Source organism: Phacochoerus africanus, chromosome 14, assembly GCF_016906955.1.
Source record: "Phacochoerus africanus isolate WHEZ1 chromosome 14, ROS_Pafr_v1, whole genome shotgun sequence".
In the NCBI taxonomy this organism is placed as follows: Eukaryota; Metazoa; Chordata; class Mammalia; order Artiodactyla; family Suidae; genus Phacochoerus; species Phacochoerus africanus.
In genome coordinates, this window is record NC_062557.1 from 16977728 (window position 1) to 16993449 (window position 15722).

Consider the following 15722-nt stretch of genomic DNA (forward strand, 5'->3'; position numbering starts at 1 on the left):
TAGGGCCGATCCCTTGGCACATGGAGGTTCCCAGGCTAGGAGTCGAATTGGAGCTGTAGCCACCGGCCTACACCACAGCCACAGCAACAGCAACGTGGGATCCTATCCGCGTCTGCAACCTACATCACAGCTCACAGCAATGTTGGGTCCTTAACCCACTGAGTAAGGGCAGGAGTCGAACCCGCAACCTCATGGTTCCTAGTCGGATTCGTTAACCACTGCGCCACAACAGGAACTTCTATTTTTTTTTTTTTTGTCTCAGACATTCCGTCTAGAAGTTTGATTTGGTTCTCTCCTTGTCATGCCTATTGCTTTCTTCTACCTTTTTTTTTAATGGCTGCATCTGTGGTGTATGGAAGTTCCCAGGCTAGGGGTCGAACTGGAGATGCAGCTACCAGCCTACACCACAGCCACAGCAATGCCAGATGTGAGCTGCATCTGCAACCGACACCACAGCTCATGGCAGTGCTGGATCCTTTAATCCACTGAGCAAGGCCAGGCATTGAACCCAATCCTCATGGATACTAGTCTGGTTTCTTAACACGCTGAGCCACAATGGGAACGCCTACCTTTTTGAAAACAGGCTACTATATTTATAGTAGCTCTTTTAACAATTTTATCTATTAAGTCTAACTGTGTCATTTCTGTGTCTGCTTTTTATTGATTGATTTTTCTCTTCAGTATAGGTTATATTTTTCTGGTTCTTTGTATGCCAAGGTTTTATTTTGTTTTGTTTTTGGAGGGTGTTTTTTTGTTGTTGTTGTTTTTGGCTATACCCATAGCATGCAGAAATTACCAGGCCAGAGATCCAGCCTGAGCCACAGCAGTGACAATGCCGAATTCTTTACTGCTAGGCCACCGAGGAACTCTCTACAGTTCCCCTCTTTGTAGCTCTCTTCTTTCTGGCGCTGGGACCTGCAGTTTCTAGCTGCCTTAGTGTCCCTAAACTCTCAACATTTTCTTCTCAACACATGAAGACCACTGAGCTATATTGGTGTTCCTTTTCCTTGCCCTGCATCCTCAGAACTTGCCTCAGGCCTGTGCTACTTGCTGTATCTTAAAAACATTGTTTCATATATTTTGTTTGGTGTTATAGTTGATTAAAATGGAAGAATAAATCTAGTCCATATTACTCTATCATAATTGGCAAAAATCTATTTTACTTAGTACTTTTAGATAAATCACCCAGGAGTTTGTATGATGTTTTCTCTACATATATTAGCCTCTAAAAATCATTCCTATAATCTTTCCAAGGCATTTTCCTGTAACTACTAGGACATTTCATATTTGATTATAAAGCCATGAAATGATTCTATTTACAAAATTTTTTTTTAGGAGTTCCCACTGTGGTTCAGGGTAATGAACCTGTCTAGTATCCATGAGGATGCGAGTTCCATCTGTAGCCTTGCTCAGTGGGTTAAGAATCCGGTGTTGTTGTGAGCTGTGGTATAGCTCACGGAAGCGACTTGGATCCTGCATTGCTCTGGCTGTGGCATAGGCCAGCAGCTGTAAGTCCAACTCGGCCCCTAGCCTGAGAACTTCCATATGCCTTGGGTGTAGCCCTAAAAAGGAAAACAAAAAATTAATATAACTGGTACATTGTCACAGTAGGTAGTAAGTGATAGAGCCTGATTTCAAACCTCAACAATCTGATTCTGGAGCATATGCCTTTCATTGTCAAACAGATGCAGCATCCTATTTCACTTTTCTTTTTTTTCTTTTTTTCTTTTTTTGTTGTTATTGTTGTTGTTGTTGTTGTTGCTATTTCTTGGGCCGCTCCGGCGGCATACGGAGGTTCCCAGGCTAGGGGTTGAATCGGAGCTGTAGCCACCGGCCTAAGCCAGAGCCACAGCAACTCGGGATCCGAGCCGCGTCTGCAACCTACACCACAGCTCACGGCAACGCCAGATCGTTAACCCACTGAGCAAGGGCAGGGACCAAACCCGCAACCTCATGGTTCCTAGTCGGATTCGTTAACCACTGCGCCACGACGGGAACTCCCTATTTCACTTTTCTGATATCTATCAGACCTTGAGTTTTTTTCTCTTGTCAAATGGCCCTTTGGAGCTAACAGAACCCTAATGAAAATTATAGGAATGTTTTCTTTAATTTCCAGCCTCAGAGCTCTCTTAATATTTTTATTTCTACCCCCACAAGATGTATATTACCTTTATGTAGCCTTTTGTCTTTTTTTAAATGATTTTTATTTTTTCCATTATAGCTGATTTCAGTATCCTGTCAGTTTTCTACTATACAAAAAGTGACCCAGTCACACACACACATACATATTCTTTTTCTCACATTGTCCTCCATCATGTTCTATCATAAGTGACTAGGGATAGTTCCCAGTGCTATACAGCAGGATCTCATTGCTTATCCATTCCAAAGGCAATAGTTTGCATCTGTTAACTCCAGATTCCCAGTCCGTCGCACTCTCTCCCCTTCCCACTTGGAAACCACAAGTCTATTCTCCAAGTCCATGAGTTTCTTTTCTGTGGAAGGGTTTATTTGCACCATATATTAGATTCCAGATATAAGTGATATCATATGGTATTTGTTTTTCTCTTTCTGACTTACTTCACTTAGTATGAGAGTCTCTAGTTCCACCCATGTTGCTGCAAATGGCATTATTTTCTTTTTATAGCTGAGTAGTGTTCCATTGTATATTTGTACCACATCTTCTTAAGTCATGCGTCTGCCGATGGACCTTTACGTTGTTTCCATGTCTTGGCTATTGTGAATAGTGCTGCCATGAACATACAGGTGCATGTGTCTTTTTCAAGGAAAGTTTTGTCCGGATATATGCCCAAGAGTGGGATTGCTGGGTTGTATGGTAGTTCTATATTTAGTTTTCTGAGGTACCTCCATACTGCTTTCCATAGTGGTTATACCAATTTACATCCCACCAACAGTGTAGGAGGGTTCCCTTTTCTCCACACCCTCTCAAGCATTTGTTACTTGTGGACTTATTAATGACAGCCGTTCTGACTGATGGGAGGTGGTACCTCATTTTAATTTTGACTTGCATTTCTCTAATAATCAGTGATGTTGAGCATTTTTTCGTGTGGTTGTTGGCCATCTGTATGTCTTCTTTGGAGAAATGTCCGTTCAGGTCTTTTGCCCATTTTTCATTTGGGTTGTTTGTTTTTTTGCTGTTGAGTTGTATAAGTTGTTTGTATATTTTAGAGATTAAGCCCTTGTCAGTTGCATCATTTGAAACTATTTTCTCCCATTCCATAAGTTGTCTTTTTTTTTTTTTTTTATGGTTTCCTTTGCTGTGCAAAAAGCTTGACAGTTTGATTAGGTCCCATTGGTTTTTTTTTGTTTTTATTTCTGTTGCCTTGGCAGACTGACCTGAGAAAACATTTGTACAGTTGATGTCAGAGACTGTTTTGCCTATGTTCTCTTCCAGGAGTTTGATGGTGTCTTGTCTTATGTTTAAGTCTTTAAGCCATTTTGAGTTTATTTTTGTGCATGGCGTGAGAGTGTGTTCCAGTTTCATTGATTTACATGTAGCTGTCCGGTTTTCCCAGCACCATTTAATGAAAACACTGTCTTTTTCTCTTTTTATGTTCTTGCCTACTTTGTTGAAGATTAATTGACCATAGGTGTCTGGGTTTATTTCTGGGTTCTCTATTCTGTTCCATTGGTCTGTCTGTCTGTTTTGCTACCAGTACCACACTGTCTTGATTACTGTGGCTCTGTAATATTACCTGAAGCCTGGGAGAGTTATGCCTCCTGCTTGTTTTTTTGTTTTTGTTTTTGTCTTTTTATGGCCGCATCAGTGGTTCCCAGGATAGGGGTCCAACCGGAGCTTCAGCCACCAGCCTACACCACAGGCACAGCAATGTGAGATCCGTGGTGCATCTTCGACCTACACCACAGCTCATAGCAATGCCATATCCCCAACCCACCGAGCAAGGTCAAGAGCGAGGGCAGGGATCAACCTGTGTCTTCATGGATACTGGTCAGGTTCATTAACCACTGAGCCATGATGGGAACTCCTGCTTGGTTTTGTTTTTTTGTTTTTTTGTTTTTTGTTTTTTTGCCTTTTCTTGGGCTGCTCCTGCAGCATATGGAGGTTCCCAGGCTAGGGGTCCAGTCGGAGCTGTAGCCCCTGGCCTGTGCCAGGGCCACAGCAGCAGGGATCCGAGCCACATCTGCAACTTACACCACAGTTTACAGCAACGCTGGATCCTTAATCCACTAAGCAAGGCCAGGGATTGAACCCACAACCTCATGGTTCCTAGTTGAATTCGTTAACCACTGCACCAGGACGGGAACTCCTCCTGCTTGGTTTTTGTTCCTCAGGATTGCTTTGGCAATTCTGGATCTTTTATGGTTCCATATAAATTTTTGAATTGTTTGTTGTAGTTCTGTGAAAAATGTCATGGGTAATTTGATAGGGATTGCATTGAATCTGTAGATTGCTTTGGGTAGTATGTCCACTTTTACAATATTAATTTTTCCAACCCAGGAGCCTGGAATATCTTTCTATTTCTTTGAATCCTCTTTAATTTCCTTGATTAATATTTTATAGTTCTCTGCATGTAAGTCTTTCAGGTTCATTCACAGGTATTTAATTTTTTTGGGTGTGACTTTAAAAGGTATTTTATTTTTGTATTTCTTTTTTAATATTTCATTGTTGGTATACATAAATGCGACCTTTTTCTGAATGTAAATCTTGTATCCTGCTACTTTGCTGAATTCTTTGATCAGTTTGAGTGGTTTTTCTGTGGAATCCTTAGGGTTTTCTATGTATAGTATCATATCATCTGCATTCAGTGACAGTTTTACCTCTTCTCTTCCATTTTGGATACCTTTTATTTCTATTGTTTGTCAGATTGCGTGGCTAGGACTTCAAATACTATGTTGAATAAAAAGTGGTGAGAGTCATCATCCTTGTCTTGTTCTAGACTTTAGTCGGTAGGCTTTCAGCTTTTCTCCATTGAGTATTATATTTGCTGGGTTTGTCATAAATGGCTTTTATTATGTTCCCTCTATACCCACTTTTTGAATGCTTTCAAAAAGACAAACGGGTCCAGCATCCAATCTCAGCATCTTTCTCAGGCTTATCCTCTCTTTAAACTACTCCATACTATGAAATTATTCCCTCCCACTTCTCAGGCAAGTCTTTTGTAATTAGGTAATCTTATTGATAAAATATAACTCACATGTATAGTATAAATGATACATAGTTTTTCCTACCAAAAACTTTTAAAAGTACTTTTAAAATGAATAGGTTTCTGGGGAAGACAAAAATATGTATAAAAAGATGTGATTGCCAAGGTAAGAGGAGGGATAAGTAAGATTACCAAGGATTTTTAGGGCAGTGGAATATTCTGTGTGATAACATAATGAGGGATGTATAGTATCACACATTTTTCCAAAGCCGTGAATGTACAAAGCCAAGAGTGACCTCTAAGGTAAACTCTGTTTCTTTGGATGATTAGCAAGTGAGTGACAGTGCGATAGTCCTTGTAGGTTCATTGGTTGTAACAGTTATACCACTCCGGTGGTGGATGTTGGCAGGGGGGAGGCTGTGCATGTGTGGAGGCAAGGGGAATGTGGAAATTCTCCTTACCTGTCCCTCAGTCTTGCTTTGAACCTTAAACTGTGCTTAAAATATAACCCTAATTTAAAAATTGGAGTTCCTGGGAGTTCCCGTCGTGGCGCAGTGGTTAACGAATCCGACTAGGAACCATGAGGTTGCGGGTTCGGTCCCTGCCCTTGCTCAGTGGGTTAACGATCCGGCATTGCCATGAGCTGTTGTGTAGGTTGCAGATGCGGCTCGGATCCCACGTTGCTGTGGCTCTGGCGTAGGCTGGCAGCTCAGCTCCGATTGGACCCCTAGCCTGGGAACCTCCATATGCCGCGGGAGCTGCCCAAGAAATGGCAAAATAAATAAATAAATAAATAAATAAATAAATAAATAAATAAATAAAAATTGTCATAAGGAGTTCCCTTTGTGGCTCAATGGAAACGAATCTGACTACTATCTGTGAGGACACAGGTTCGATTCCTGGCCTTGTTCAGTGGGTTAAGGATCTGGTGTTGCTATGAGCTGTGGTGTAGATCACAGACACAGCTTGGATCTGGCTTTGCTGTGGCTGTGGTGTAGGCCAGCAGCTACAGCTCTGATTCTACCCCTTCTGGGAATCTCCATGTGCTGTGGGTGTGGCCCTAAAAAAGACCAAAAAAAAAAATTATCATTAAAGAAATTAATTGGTTGGCCCAAATGAACTCTCTTGCTACAATCTCTACATTGATAGTCTTATCTTTGAAAGGATTAAGGAGAGCCTGTGAAGTCTTTATTCAGTGGTCAACTTCTCTTTTGTTTTGCAAAGCTTCTTTAGACCCAGATTCACATAATTAGTAATTTCTTAGCTATATAAACTGTTAATAATCTAGTCTGTAGACTTACTTAGCTCACAGATAATTTGAGGTTTTAAATTTGCTTGCTTTCTAAGAATGGAATTCTTTTTTCTCTTTTGTCTTTTTTCTTATTGAGCTATAGTTGATTTATAATATTGTGTTAATTTCAGGTATACAGCAAGGTGATTCATTACCCACACACACATATATTCTTTTTCAGATTCTCTTCCATTATAGGTTATTACACAAGATATTGAATACAGTCCTAGCTATACAGTAAATCCTTGTTGTTTATTTTATATCGTGGTGTATATCAAAAATGGAATTCTTGTATTTCTTTTTTCTTTTATTTTTGGCCACCCTGTGGCATATGGAGCTCCCAGACCAGGAATCAGATTCAAGCCATAGTCACAACCTAAGCAGCAACTGCAACAACCCTGGATCCTTAACCCACCATGCCACTTGGGAGTATCAAACCTGTACTCCCAAGATACCACCAATCCCATTGCACCACAGCAGGAGCCCCAGAATTCTTATATTAATTCTTATACTTAAGTAAAAACAACAACAACAACAAAAAAAAAGTATGAAGTGATGATTAGGTTCCTTTTGCTGTAAAGAAAATAATCCCTGATGTGGCTGTTGAGTTTATAGGGTAATAACTTCTCAAGTAGCAGTTGTTCTAGTGGTATTTATTTAAGTTCAAATTAACAATTTAACGGAGAGAGAAAATCTGTACTATGCTTTTTAGCATTTTGTGGTCACAAAGTAGTTTTTTAAATATGAGTTTTCATAGAAAGATGAGAAAAGGACTGACAAAACTCACCAACTTTAGAACGCAAACATGTTGAATGAATATCTTTTAATATACCTGAATTGAAACAGTGGTTAATGATCATAAATCACGTTTCTTTTAAAATGTCTGTTTTTATAATTTTTTTAGTACAACACCTCAGGTATTGAGCCCCACTATCACATCTCCCCCAAACGCACTGCCTCGAAGAAGTTCACGACTTTTTACTAGTGACAGCTCTACAACCAAGGTAATTTAAGGATTTCTGTATGTCGTATTTACCTAAAGCTTCCTCCTCTAAAATTTGTCTTCATTGATGACTTAGTCACTAATGAATAAATTAGGAGACTATTTAAAATTTTTTTAATTTGGAGGGCCATTGTGACATTTGTAAATTCTCTTGGTCCTTTTATAAATATTTTATAACTGTTCAGTAGACAAGATTATACTGATGCAGAGCATATCAGTGGTTATTAAAAGGACTGAGTAGAGGATGTGACTGTTACAGCATAACACAAGGGGAAATCTTTTTGTAGTGGTAGAACAGTACTGTATCTTTATTGTGGTAGTTGATTACAAAAATCCATACATGTAATTAAATTTCACAAAACTATACACACCTTTTTTTTTTCTTTTTTGGCCTCCCTGTGGCATATGGAGTTTCTGGGCCAGGGATCAGATCTGAGCTGCAGTTGTGACCTGTGCCATGGCTGCAGCAACACTGGATCCTTTAACCCACTGTGCCAGGGTGGGGGTTGAATCTGTGTCCTGGCACTGCAGAGACACTGCCATTCCATTTGTGGCACAATGGAAACTCCCAAAATTTTATTTTTCTTTAATTTTTTTTTGTCTCTTTAGGGCCACACCTGCTGCGTATGGAAGTTCCCAGGTTAGGGGTCAAATTGGAGCTGCAGCTGCCAGCCTGACACCATAGCCACAGCAATGGCAGAGCCACGTCTGCGACCTACACCACAGCTCATGACAGTTAACCCACTGAGTGAGGCCTGGGGTGGAACCTACGTCCTCATGGATACTAGTCAGGTTCATTACCCCTAAGCCACAATGGGAACTCCACTCCCCAAATTTTTAAAAAGGTGCATGTGAAAACTGGTAAAATCCAAATAAGATCTATAGTTTAGTATTGTACCCATTCCAATTTCCTGGATTTGATGGTGTACTATGGTTATATCAAATGTTATCATTGGGAAAAACTGTGGGAAGAGTAAATGGAAATTTTCTGTGTTTTCTTTACGTCTTTCTTTGCACAATTAGGATTTATGTCTTTGGTAAATTTTCTTCATCCATTGGCCAATATTATGGACACTCCTTAACTTTGACATACATAGATCAGCAATTTTATACCTTATAAATTACAATGCTTTGAGATAATTACATAGTTGTTATATCTACTTACTTTCTTATTTTTAAATAATTAATGAAAGTGATACACTTTAAGAAAAAGAGAAACACTTAAAGCTAATGTACCTTAAACACTAGTTAGATAATATGACTTATTTTCAGAATTGTTGTGTATGAAATTTTAAAAATTTTGAAGACTTTTGTTTTTATATAATTTCTCTTGGGAAGAATATAGATCAAAACTATGTTTATCTTATATCTAGTACTTGAGAAAAGGTGTTGGGGGGATGTCTAAAATATATGCATATAACAAGTGTGGAATTTTCCTTCTTTTTACAGGAGAATAGCAAAAAATTAAAAATGAAGTTTCCACCTAAAATCCCAAACAGAAAAACAAAAAGTAAAACTAATAAAGGAGGAATAACTCAACCTAACATAAATGATAGCTTGGAAATCACAAAATTGGACTCTTCGATTATTTCAGAGGGGAAAATCTCTACAATCACACCTCAGATCCAGGCATTTAATCTACAGAAAGCAGCAGCAGGTCTGCTTGATATCTTCTTTGTATTTTATTTTATTCACTTATTTTAAGTAAATTGCTTTACGTTCATTAAAGTGCCTTCCATTTTTTTTTCTGGATAGATGTTAGAATTTTAATGAGTTATTTTGTAAATAGCCTTTCTAGAAAACCAGACTGCTTTATTGTGTTTTTCTCCTTTGTTTACTACCTTGTTTTCTCCTAGAAGGTTTGATGAGCCTTCTTCGTGAAATGGGGAAAGGTTATTTAGCCTTGTGTTCGTACAACTGCAAAGAAGCTATAAATATCTTGAGCCACCTACCTTCTCACCACTACAATACTGGTTGGGTACTGTGCCAAATTGGAAGGGCCTATTTTGAACTTTCAGAGTACATGCAAGTAAGTATAAAGAACAGTTATATATGCCTTTCTAGAGATAATTTAAATTTAATTAAAATGTTTGCTTTAGAAGGCTAGATCTAAAAGGTCAATATTTTCTATATAATGTCTATTTTCTCAGTGTTTATAATTTAACAGTACAATTCTTTGTTTCGTTAAGGGGTAATTTAAATTCTTTGGGGAATTCCCTGGTGGCCTAGCAGTTAAGGATCCAGTGTTTTCTTATTTATTGTTTTATAGGTACTTTACATGAATTTTATTATTTCCCCTAATTATAGAGCAGATATAGACCCAGATGTTTAACTTTAAAAAAACCTTTGTTTCAACCTAATTTCTTAAGTTTTTTTCATTTTCCTTTTTGTCTGTGGCACAGTGACATTTCAGAGGAAACAATAGATTCTGAAAAATTTTAAGTGAAGAAGTTTCCAAAATCTTTATTTGGCAGGTAGTTAGGCCTGTCTTCTCATAACCAATGTGTATTTGAAAAATACCTACTTGAAAAACTTCTCTGAATAGCTTTTAAGGGATTTCCAGGAAGTCACAAGTCTAAGCTAGTTCTCGATTGAATATGGCCATTTCTAAGAATTGTTCCTATTTTTCTAGTTTTATAAATGCTGTTTCCTTATTTTGTCATCTTCATTTCATTAAGAATAGAACACATAGTCCTTATTCCATTTTTGTGTGTATGCAAGAAACTAGTTTATTTTCTTTGATGCATAACTAACAAAGTTAATCTGATGCTCCAAATGAGGTAAAATTGTAGCATTTGCTTAAGAACACTTTTCCTTGAAACACAGATCTTTGTTAAAGTTATTCATTGTCATATCAAAGAAACTGCAATTTCAAGTTTGTTACTCAGGATGTTTCACAGTGGCATTTGAGGGAGTTCCTGTTGTGCCTCAGCAGCCTAAGGACCCAGTGTTCAGTCTGCTCAGTGGGTTAAGGATTTGGTGTTGCCGCAGGTATGGCATAGGTCGCAGATGCTGCTTGGACCTATGCTATGGCCATGGCATAGACTGTGGCTCCAATTCGATCCCAAGCCTGGGAACTTTCAAATGCTGCAGGTTCAAGCCATAAAAATAAAAAATAATAATAATAATTTAAAAATAATAAAATGGCATTTGACCTTAAAGTTGTAATTAACAAGGAGAAAAATGCTTTAGGCTGAGCTTCAGCAGCACTGTAACACTGTGTATGTCTACTTTCTACAAAGGCATGTGCATTTTGCAAAGAGTACATATACTCCTGTTACATCAGACATTCCTTATTCTAAACAAAACTTTCAGAATTTCGAACTTAGTGAATGGATAAACTAGGGAACCAATCAGTTTTATAAACCCAAAGCTTCAAACTTTAAGGAAGAGAAGCTGTGAGTGTGGTGAAGAGAAAATTTGACCTAGTAGCTGAGAAGGGACCCTAAAGTCACGAGTGCTACAGAAGAAAAGGGAATTATTACACTAGGTAGGGACTGTAGTTCCTGGCAGGTAGGACATTGGTGTATTCAGTGCTGAGCATGCCATAGCATTCTCGGCCAACTAAGTCTGTTTTTCCCCTGATGTTTTCAACTCAACCTGTTAATAATAAAAGTCAGTACAAAAATAGATTTTGTATTACAGAAGTCTTTCTTTTCTCAACTTTCCTGAGAATTATTCTGTAAAGCCTTTATTAAAACTTGGGGAGTTCCCTGGTGGCTCAGTGGGTTAAGGATCTGTTATTGTCACTGCTATAGCACAGGTTTGCTCCCTGGCCTAGGAACTTGCACATGCTGAGGGTACAGCCAGAAAAAAAAAAACACACTTGGAATAGAGAATAAAATAATAGTCTTCTCCTTTTTAAATTGTTAGCTTTGAATAGATCTCTATTCTGCCTTTTGGTGAAAACAAATTTTCTTTTCAGGATTCATGTTCTTATCATGACTTTTTAGTTTATAAAAGCTAAGTTAAGTGTGAATATGATTGCATCATCATTTGACCTACCATGGAAGGTCACTCATTTTGGCCATATGTTAGTAGTAATTCAAAACCAAGGCAGCGTTTAGGTCCTATGAGAACAGTACCCAGTATTCTCCCTGTATATATGTAGATTGTATCAACTTGTTTTCCCCTTACTAGTTTTTGCATTTCAGGCTGAAAGAATATTCTCAGAAGTTAGAAGAATTGAGAATTACAGAGTTGAAGGCATGGAGATCTATTCTACAACACTTTGGCATCTTCAAAAAGATGTTGCTCTTTCAGTTCTTTCAAAAGACTTAACAGATATGGATAAAAATTCACCAGAGGTAAATTAACTGAAACACTTTGCTTATGTAGCTATTTTTTGGTCATTCATTTTTACCAAATGGAGACAAACCAAATCATTCAAACACCATTTGGTATCACTCTTATTTTTGCATTCTTCTCTGTAGGCAGGGACTCAGAGAAGGGAAGATCGTAGATTATGTGGTACAGATTTACAAATAGGAAACTTATAAAGCAGATATTTCATTCAGGGTTAATCAGGATTTGGCTATGTTATAATTTCTATTGTCACTAAGATTAAGTTCATTAAATAGAAATAGTTTTTTTACAGTGCTCATTTTAAATTAAAACAGTAATTTCAACTGTCATTTTAAGTCCTAGGCACAGTTTATTGACAAGGTTCAGTCTTATAAGGATTGTATTTCAGTGCATCTCAAGAATATTTAGTGACACTTTTGTGACATATTTAAGCCTAGAATTTAAAACCATCAGTTCTCATTATTCCCTGTAGTCTCCATGAACACTGAATTGGTAGGTTCTGAACCATTGCTCCTAGGGGAAATATACACATACATATAATACTTAAATTATAACCTTAAATCCTAAAAACAGCTCGTCCTGGTACATTCTATTTTCTTTATTTTGCAAGAGAAAAAGAGGTTCAGAAGTATTAAAGTCACTTGTCAGAGGCCACCCTATAAACACACGCCAGAGTTGGGATTCAAATTCCATCCATCTGGCCTCAGCCTGAGCTCCTTACACTACACTGCACTGCCCATCTATATAGTCTCCATCTTCTAGTTGTCTAATCTGCTGAAACAAGAAGGTAGAAAGTTGCATTTTTTTTTTTTAATCTCACCTGAGAACGTGCCTGTTGGGCAACTCATTTGTTGGGTCCACCAGTGACCACTAAAGCACTGCAAGTATTGATTTTGGCTTTACAAATAAATTTTAGAAAGTAGACAAATTCGCAAATATGAAATCCATGAATAGTGAGAATTGACTGTATCTATTAAAGCTCTTAAGTTGTTTTTGTGTTCTAAGTAAGATTCGGGTCTTGATTTTAGTCATAGTCTTGCTTTTGCTAGAAAAAAAATAAAATTTTAGGAGTTCCCATCATAGCCTAACAGAAAGAAATGAACCTGGCTAGTATCCATGAGGATGCAGGTTCAATCCCTGGCCTCGTTTATTGGGTTAAGGATCCAGCGTTGCCATGAGCTGTGGTGTAGGTCACAGACACGGCTCGGATCTGGTGTTGCTGTGGCAGCCAGCAGCTGCAGCTCTGATTCAACCCCTAGCCTGGGAACTTCCATATGCCTCGGGTATGGCCCTAAAAAGACGAAAGAAAAAAATTTTAATCGTGCATTTGTTTTTTGTTTCCATTTTGTTAAGGCCTGGTGTGCTGCAGGGAACTGTTTCAGTTTGCAACGAGAACATGACATTGCAATTAAATTCTTCCAGAGAGCTATCCAGGTTGATCCAAATTATGCTTATGCCTATACCCTATTAGGGCATGAGTTTGTGTTAACTGAAGAATTAGACAAAGCATTAGCTTGTTTTCGAAATGCCATCAGAGTCAATCCTAGACATTATAATGCATGGTAAGTGCTAATGAAGTGCAAATTATTGATGGGGCTGATACTCAGTGATTTTTCTTGGTGGATATCTCTTTGTTGTCAATGAATTTGATTACTAATACTTAAGAATGTTATAAACTGGTTGATAACTTCAAAATGTTTTTTATGTGAAATTTTTACATTTAACAAATTCTTAACTAAGGCTAGTAGAACTCCAGATCTTATATTCAACAGTCTCAACCTTTTCTCCTACCAAACTTTTGCAAATGGCTGGTTTTGTTACCTTGATTTGTTACTTTTTCTTAGAATACTAAAACAGTGATTAGAATAGAAAGTGGTTGGGAAAGTGGAGAGGAATAGTATAATTCATCTATTGGATAATAGAAAACAAAGAAAACCATCCACTAGTTGTTGCTCTTTGGCAGTGTTCCAGTTTACTAAGTACTAGTTCTAGTTTATTAAGTTAACTGTTCCAGTTTAGGTAACACCTCTGTTTTACTTTTTTGTACTTGTGCATAAGTGGACAAATAGGCAGGGTTAATCATTATAGCAGTTTCTATTTGTCACTAAACCAGAAGCACTAGATTACTGAAAAATATTTTTTGATTTGTGTTTATGTTTTTTAATGGATTATATCTGATTTCTAAGTAGATATATTACTTGAAAGATGGCCTGGTAAGTGCTGGCTTCTGCTGATCTATTAAACATTATAAGAGTCAAGCTTGCTGACATTCACTTGAAGTTCCTCTGTGATATTTTAAGAGCTCAGTTTCTTTTTTTTTTTTTAAGCTGTGCCCGCAGAATACAGACGTTCTTGGGCAGGGATTGAACCTGAGCCACATCATTGACAATGCCAGATCCTTAACCACTAGACTACCAGGGAACTCTAAGAGCTCAGTTCTTAATAGGACTGGTGTTGTTTTTAATTAATTTATTTTTTGTCTTTTTAGGGTCACTCCCGTGGCATATGGAGGTTCCCAGGCTAGAGGTCATATTGTAGCTATAGCCACCGCCACAGCAATGCCAGATCCGAGCCAAATCTGCAACCTACACCACAGGTCATGGCAACACTGGATACTTAATCCACTTAGGCCAGGGATCAAACCTTCGTCCTCATGGATACTAGTCAGATCCATTTCCACATTTCCACTGAGCTACCACGGAAACTCCTGTGATGTTTTGTCTTTTTTTTCCCCCCCTGTCTTTTTGCCTTTTCTAGGGCTGCTCCCACAGCATATGGAGGTTCCCAGGCTAGGGGTCTAATTGGAGCTGTAGCACTGACCTACGCCAGAGCCACAGCAACACAGGATCCGAGCCGTATCTGCAACCTACACCACAGCTTACCGCAACACCGGATCCTTAACCCACTGCGCAAGGGCAGAGATGGAACCTGCAACCTCATGGTTCCTAGTCAGATTAGTTAATCACTGCGCCACGACAGGAACTCCTTGTGATGTTTTTTAAATGTGTAGTAACTGTTCTGCTATATTACAGTAGCTGCATTCTGAAAAAGATAAAAACTACCATGTCAAAAATTATAAAAATAATTGTTTCACTTAGAGAAAAGGAGGACTATTCAGACTAGCAAGCTTTTACTAGTCTGAATAATCTGAAGAATTTAAGTACTGAGTTATTTGGGTAACTAGAAGTATTTAACCAAACACTAGGCAAATTTATTTTTTGAACTCCGGGGCAAATAATCTTTCTTTTGTTACCTCCACTTTCATCATTATTAGCACAGAGTTTTTCAGACCTTTTCTTTACCTGTAACACCATTATAATAAACTAAGCCACACAAATAAAGCAGATATAGTATTGTGCTTTTTTTTCTTAATCATTTGGTGCATATTCCCCATCATCATTATGTAATTTAGCTAAGAAGGCTCCTTAATATAAATCAATCAAATAATATTCATTTGATGTTTTGAAAATTCAGGGAAAATACCTGTATAACAATTAATATACCATTACATAGTTTTTAAAATGTATACTTTTTTAAGTTTATTTGAAGCCTTTAAAAGTTGTGATTTTGAGAATTTTCTGGTGGCTCAGCGGGTTAAGGATCTGGCATTGTCACTGCTGTGGCATGGGTTTGATCCCTGGCTCAGAAATTTTTGCATACCGAGGGCACAGCCAAAATAATAGTAATAATTTTGAAGTTTATAAACTTTGAATTCTATAGGGGCATTTTTTTTTTCTTTTTAGGGCTGCACGTATGGCATATGGAAGTTCTCAGGCTAGGGTTTGAATTGGAGCTGCAACTGCCAGCCTACGCCATAGCCACGGCAGCGCAGGATCCAAGCCACATCTGCGACCTACCCCACAGCTCACAGCAATGTCAGATCCTTAACCCACTGAGCAAGGCCTAACATGAACCCCCATCCACATGGATTCTAGTTGGGTTCTTTACCACTGAGCCACAATGGGAATTCCCATATTTTTGATAATAGTAAGTGAGGAGA

General features: G+C 38.1%; 1 protein-coding gene across 7 annotated transcripts in view; it reads left to right on the top strand.

The window, feature by feature from the left end:
- Positions 1–15722, top strand: part of CDC27 (cell division cycle 27) — a 68327-nt gene that overhangs the window by 33762 nt on the left and 18843 nt on the right. For 5 of the 7 annotated variants that reach the window (XR_007131713.1, XM_047757270.1, XM_047757267.1 and 2 more), the window contains 5 exons: positions 7319–7418; positions 8867–9074; positions 9274–9446; positions 11572–11724; positions 13076–13284. Coding sequence is in view for 6 of the 7 variants with exons in the window: in XM_047757270.1 (XP_047613226.1) it covers positions 7319–7418; positions 8867–9074; positions 9274–9446; positions 11572–11724; positions 13076–13284 (843 nt within the window). In the remaining variant the exon portion in view is untranslated. The remainder of the gene's footprint in view (positions 1–7318; positions 7419–8866; positions 9075–9273; positions 9447–11571; positions 11725–13075; positions 13285–15722) is intronic. The other 2 variants (XM_047757266.1, XM_047757269.1) reach the window with 1 other exon arrangement.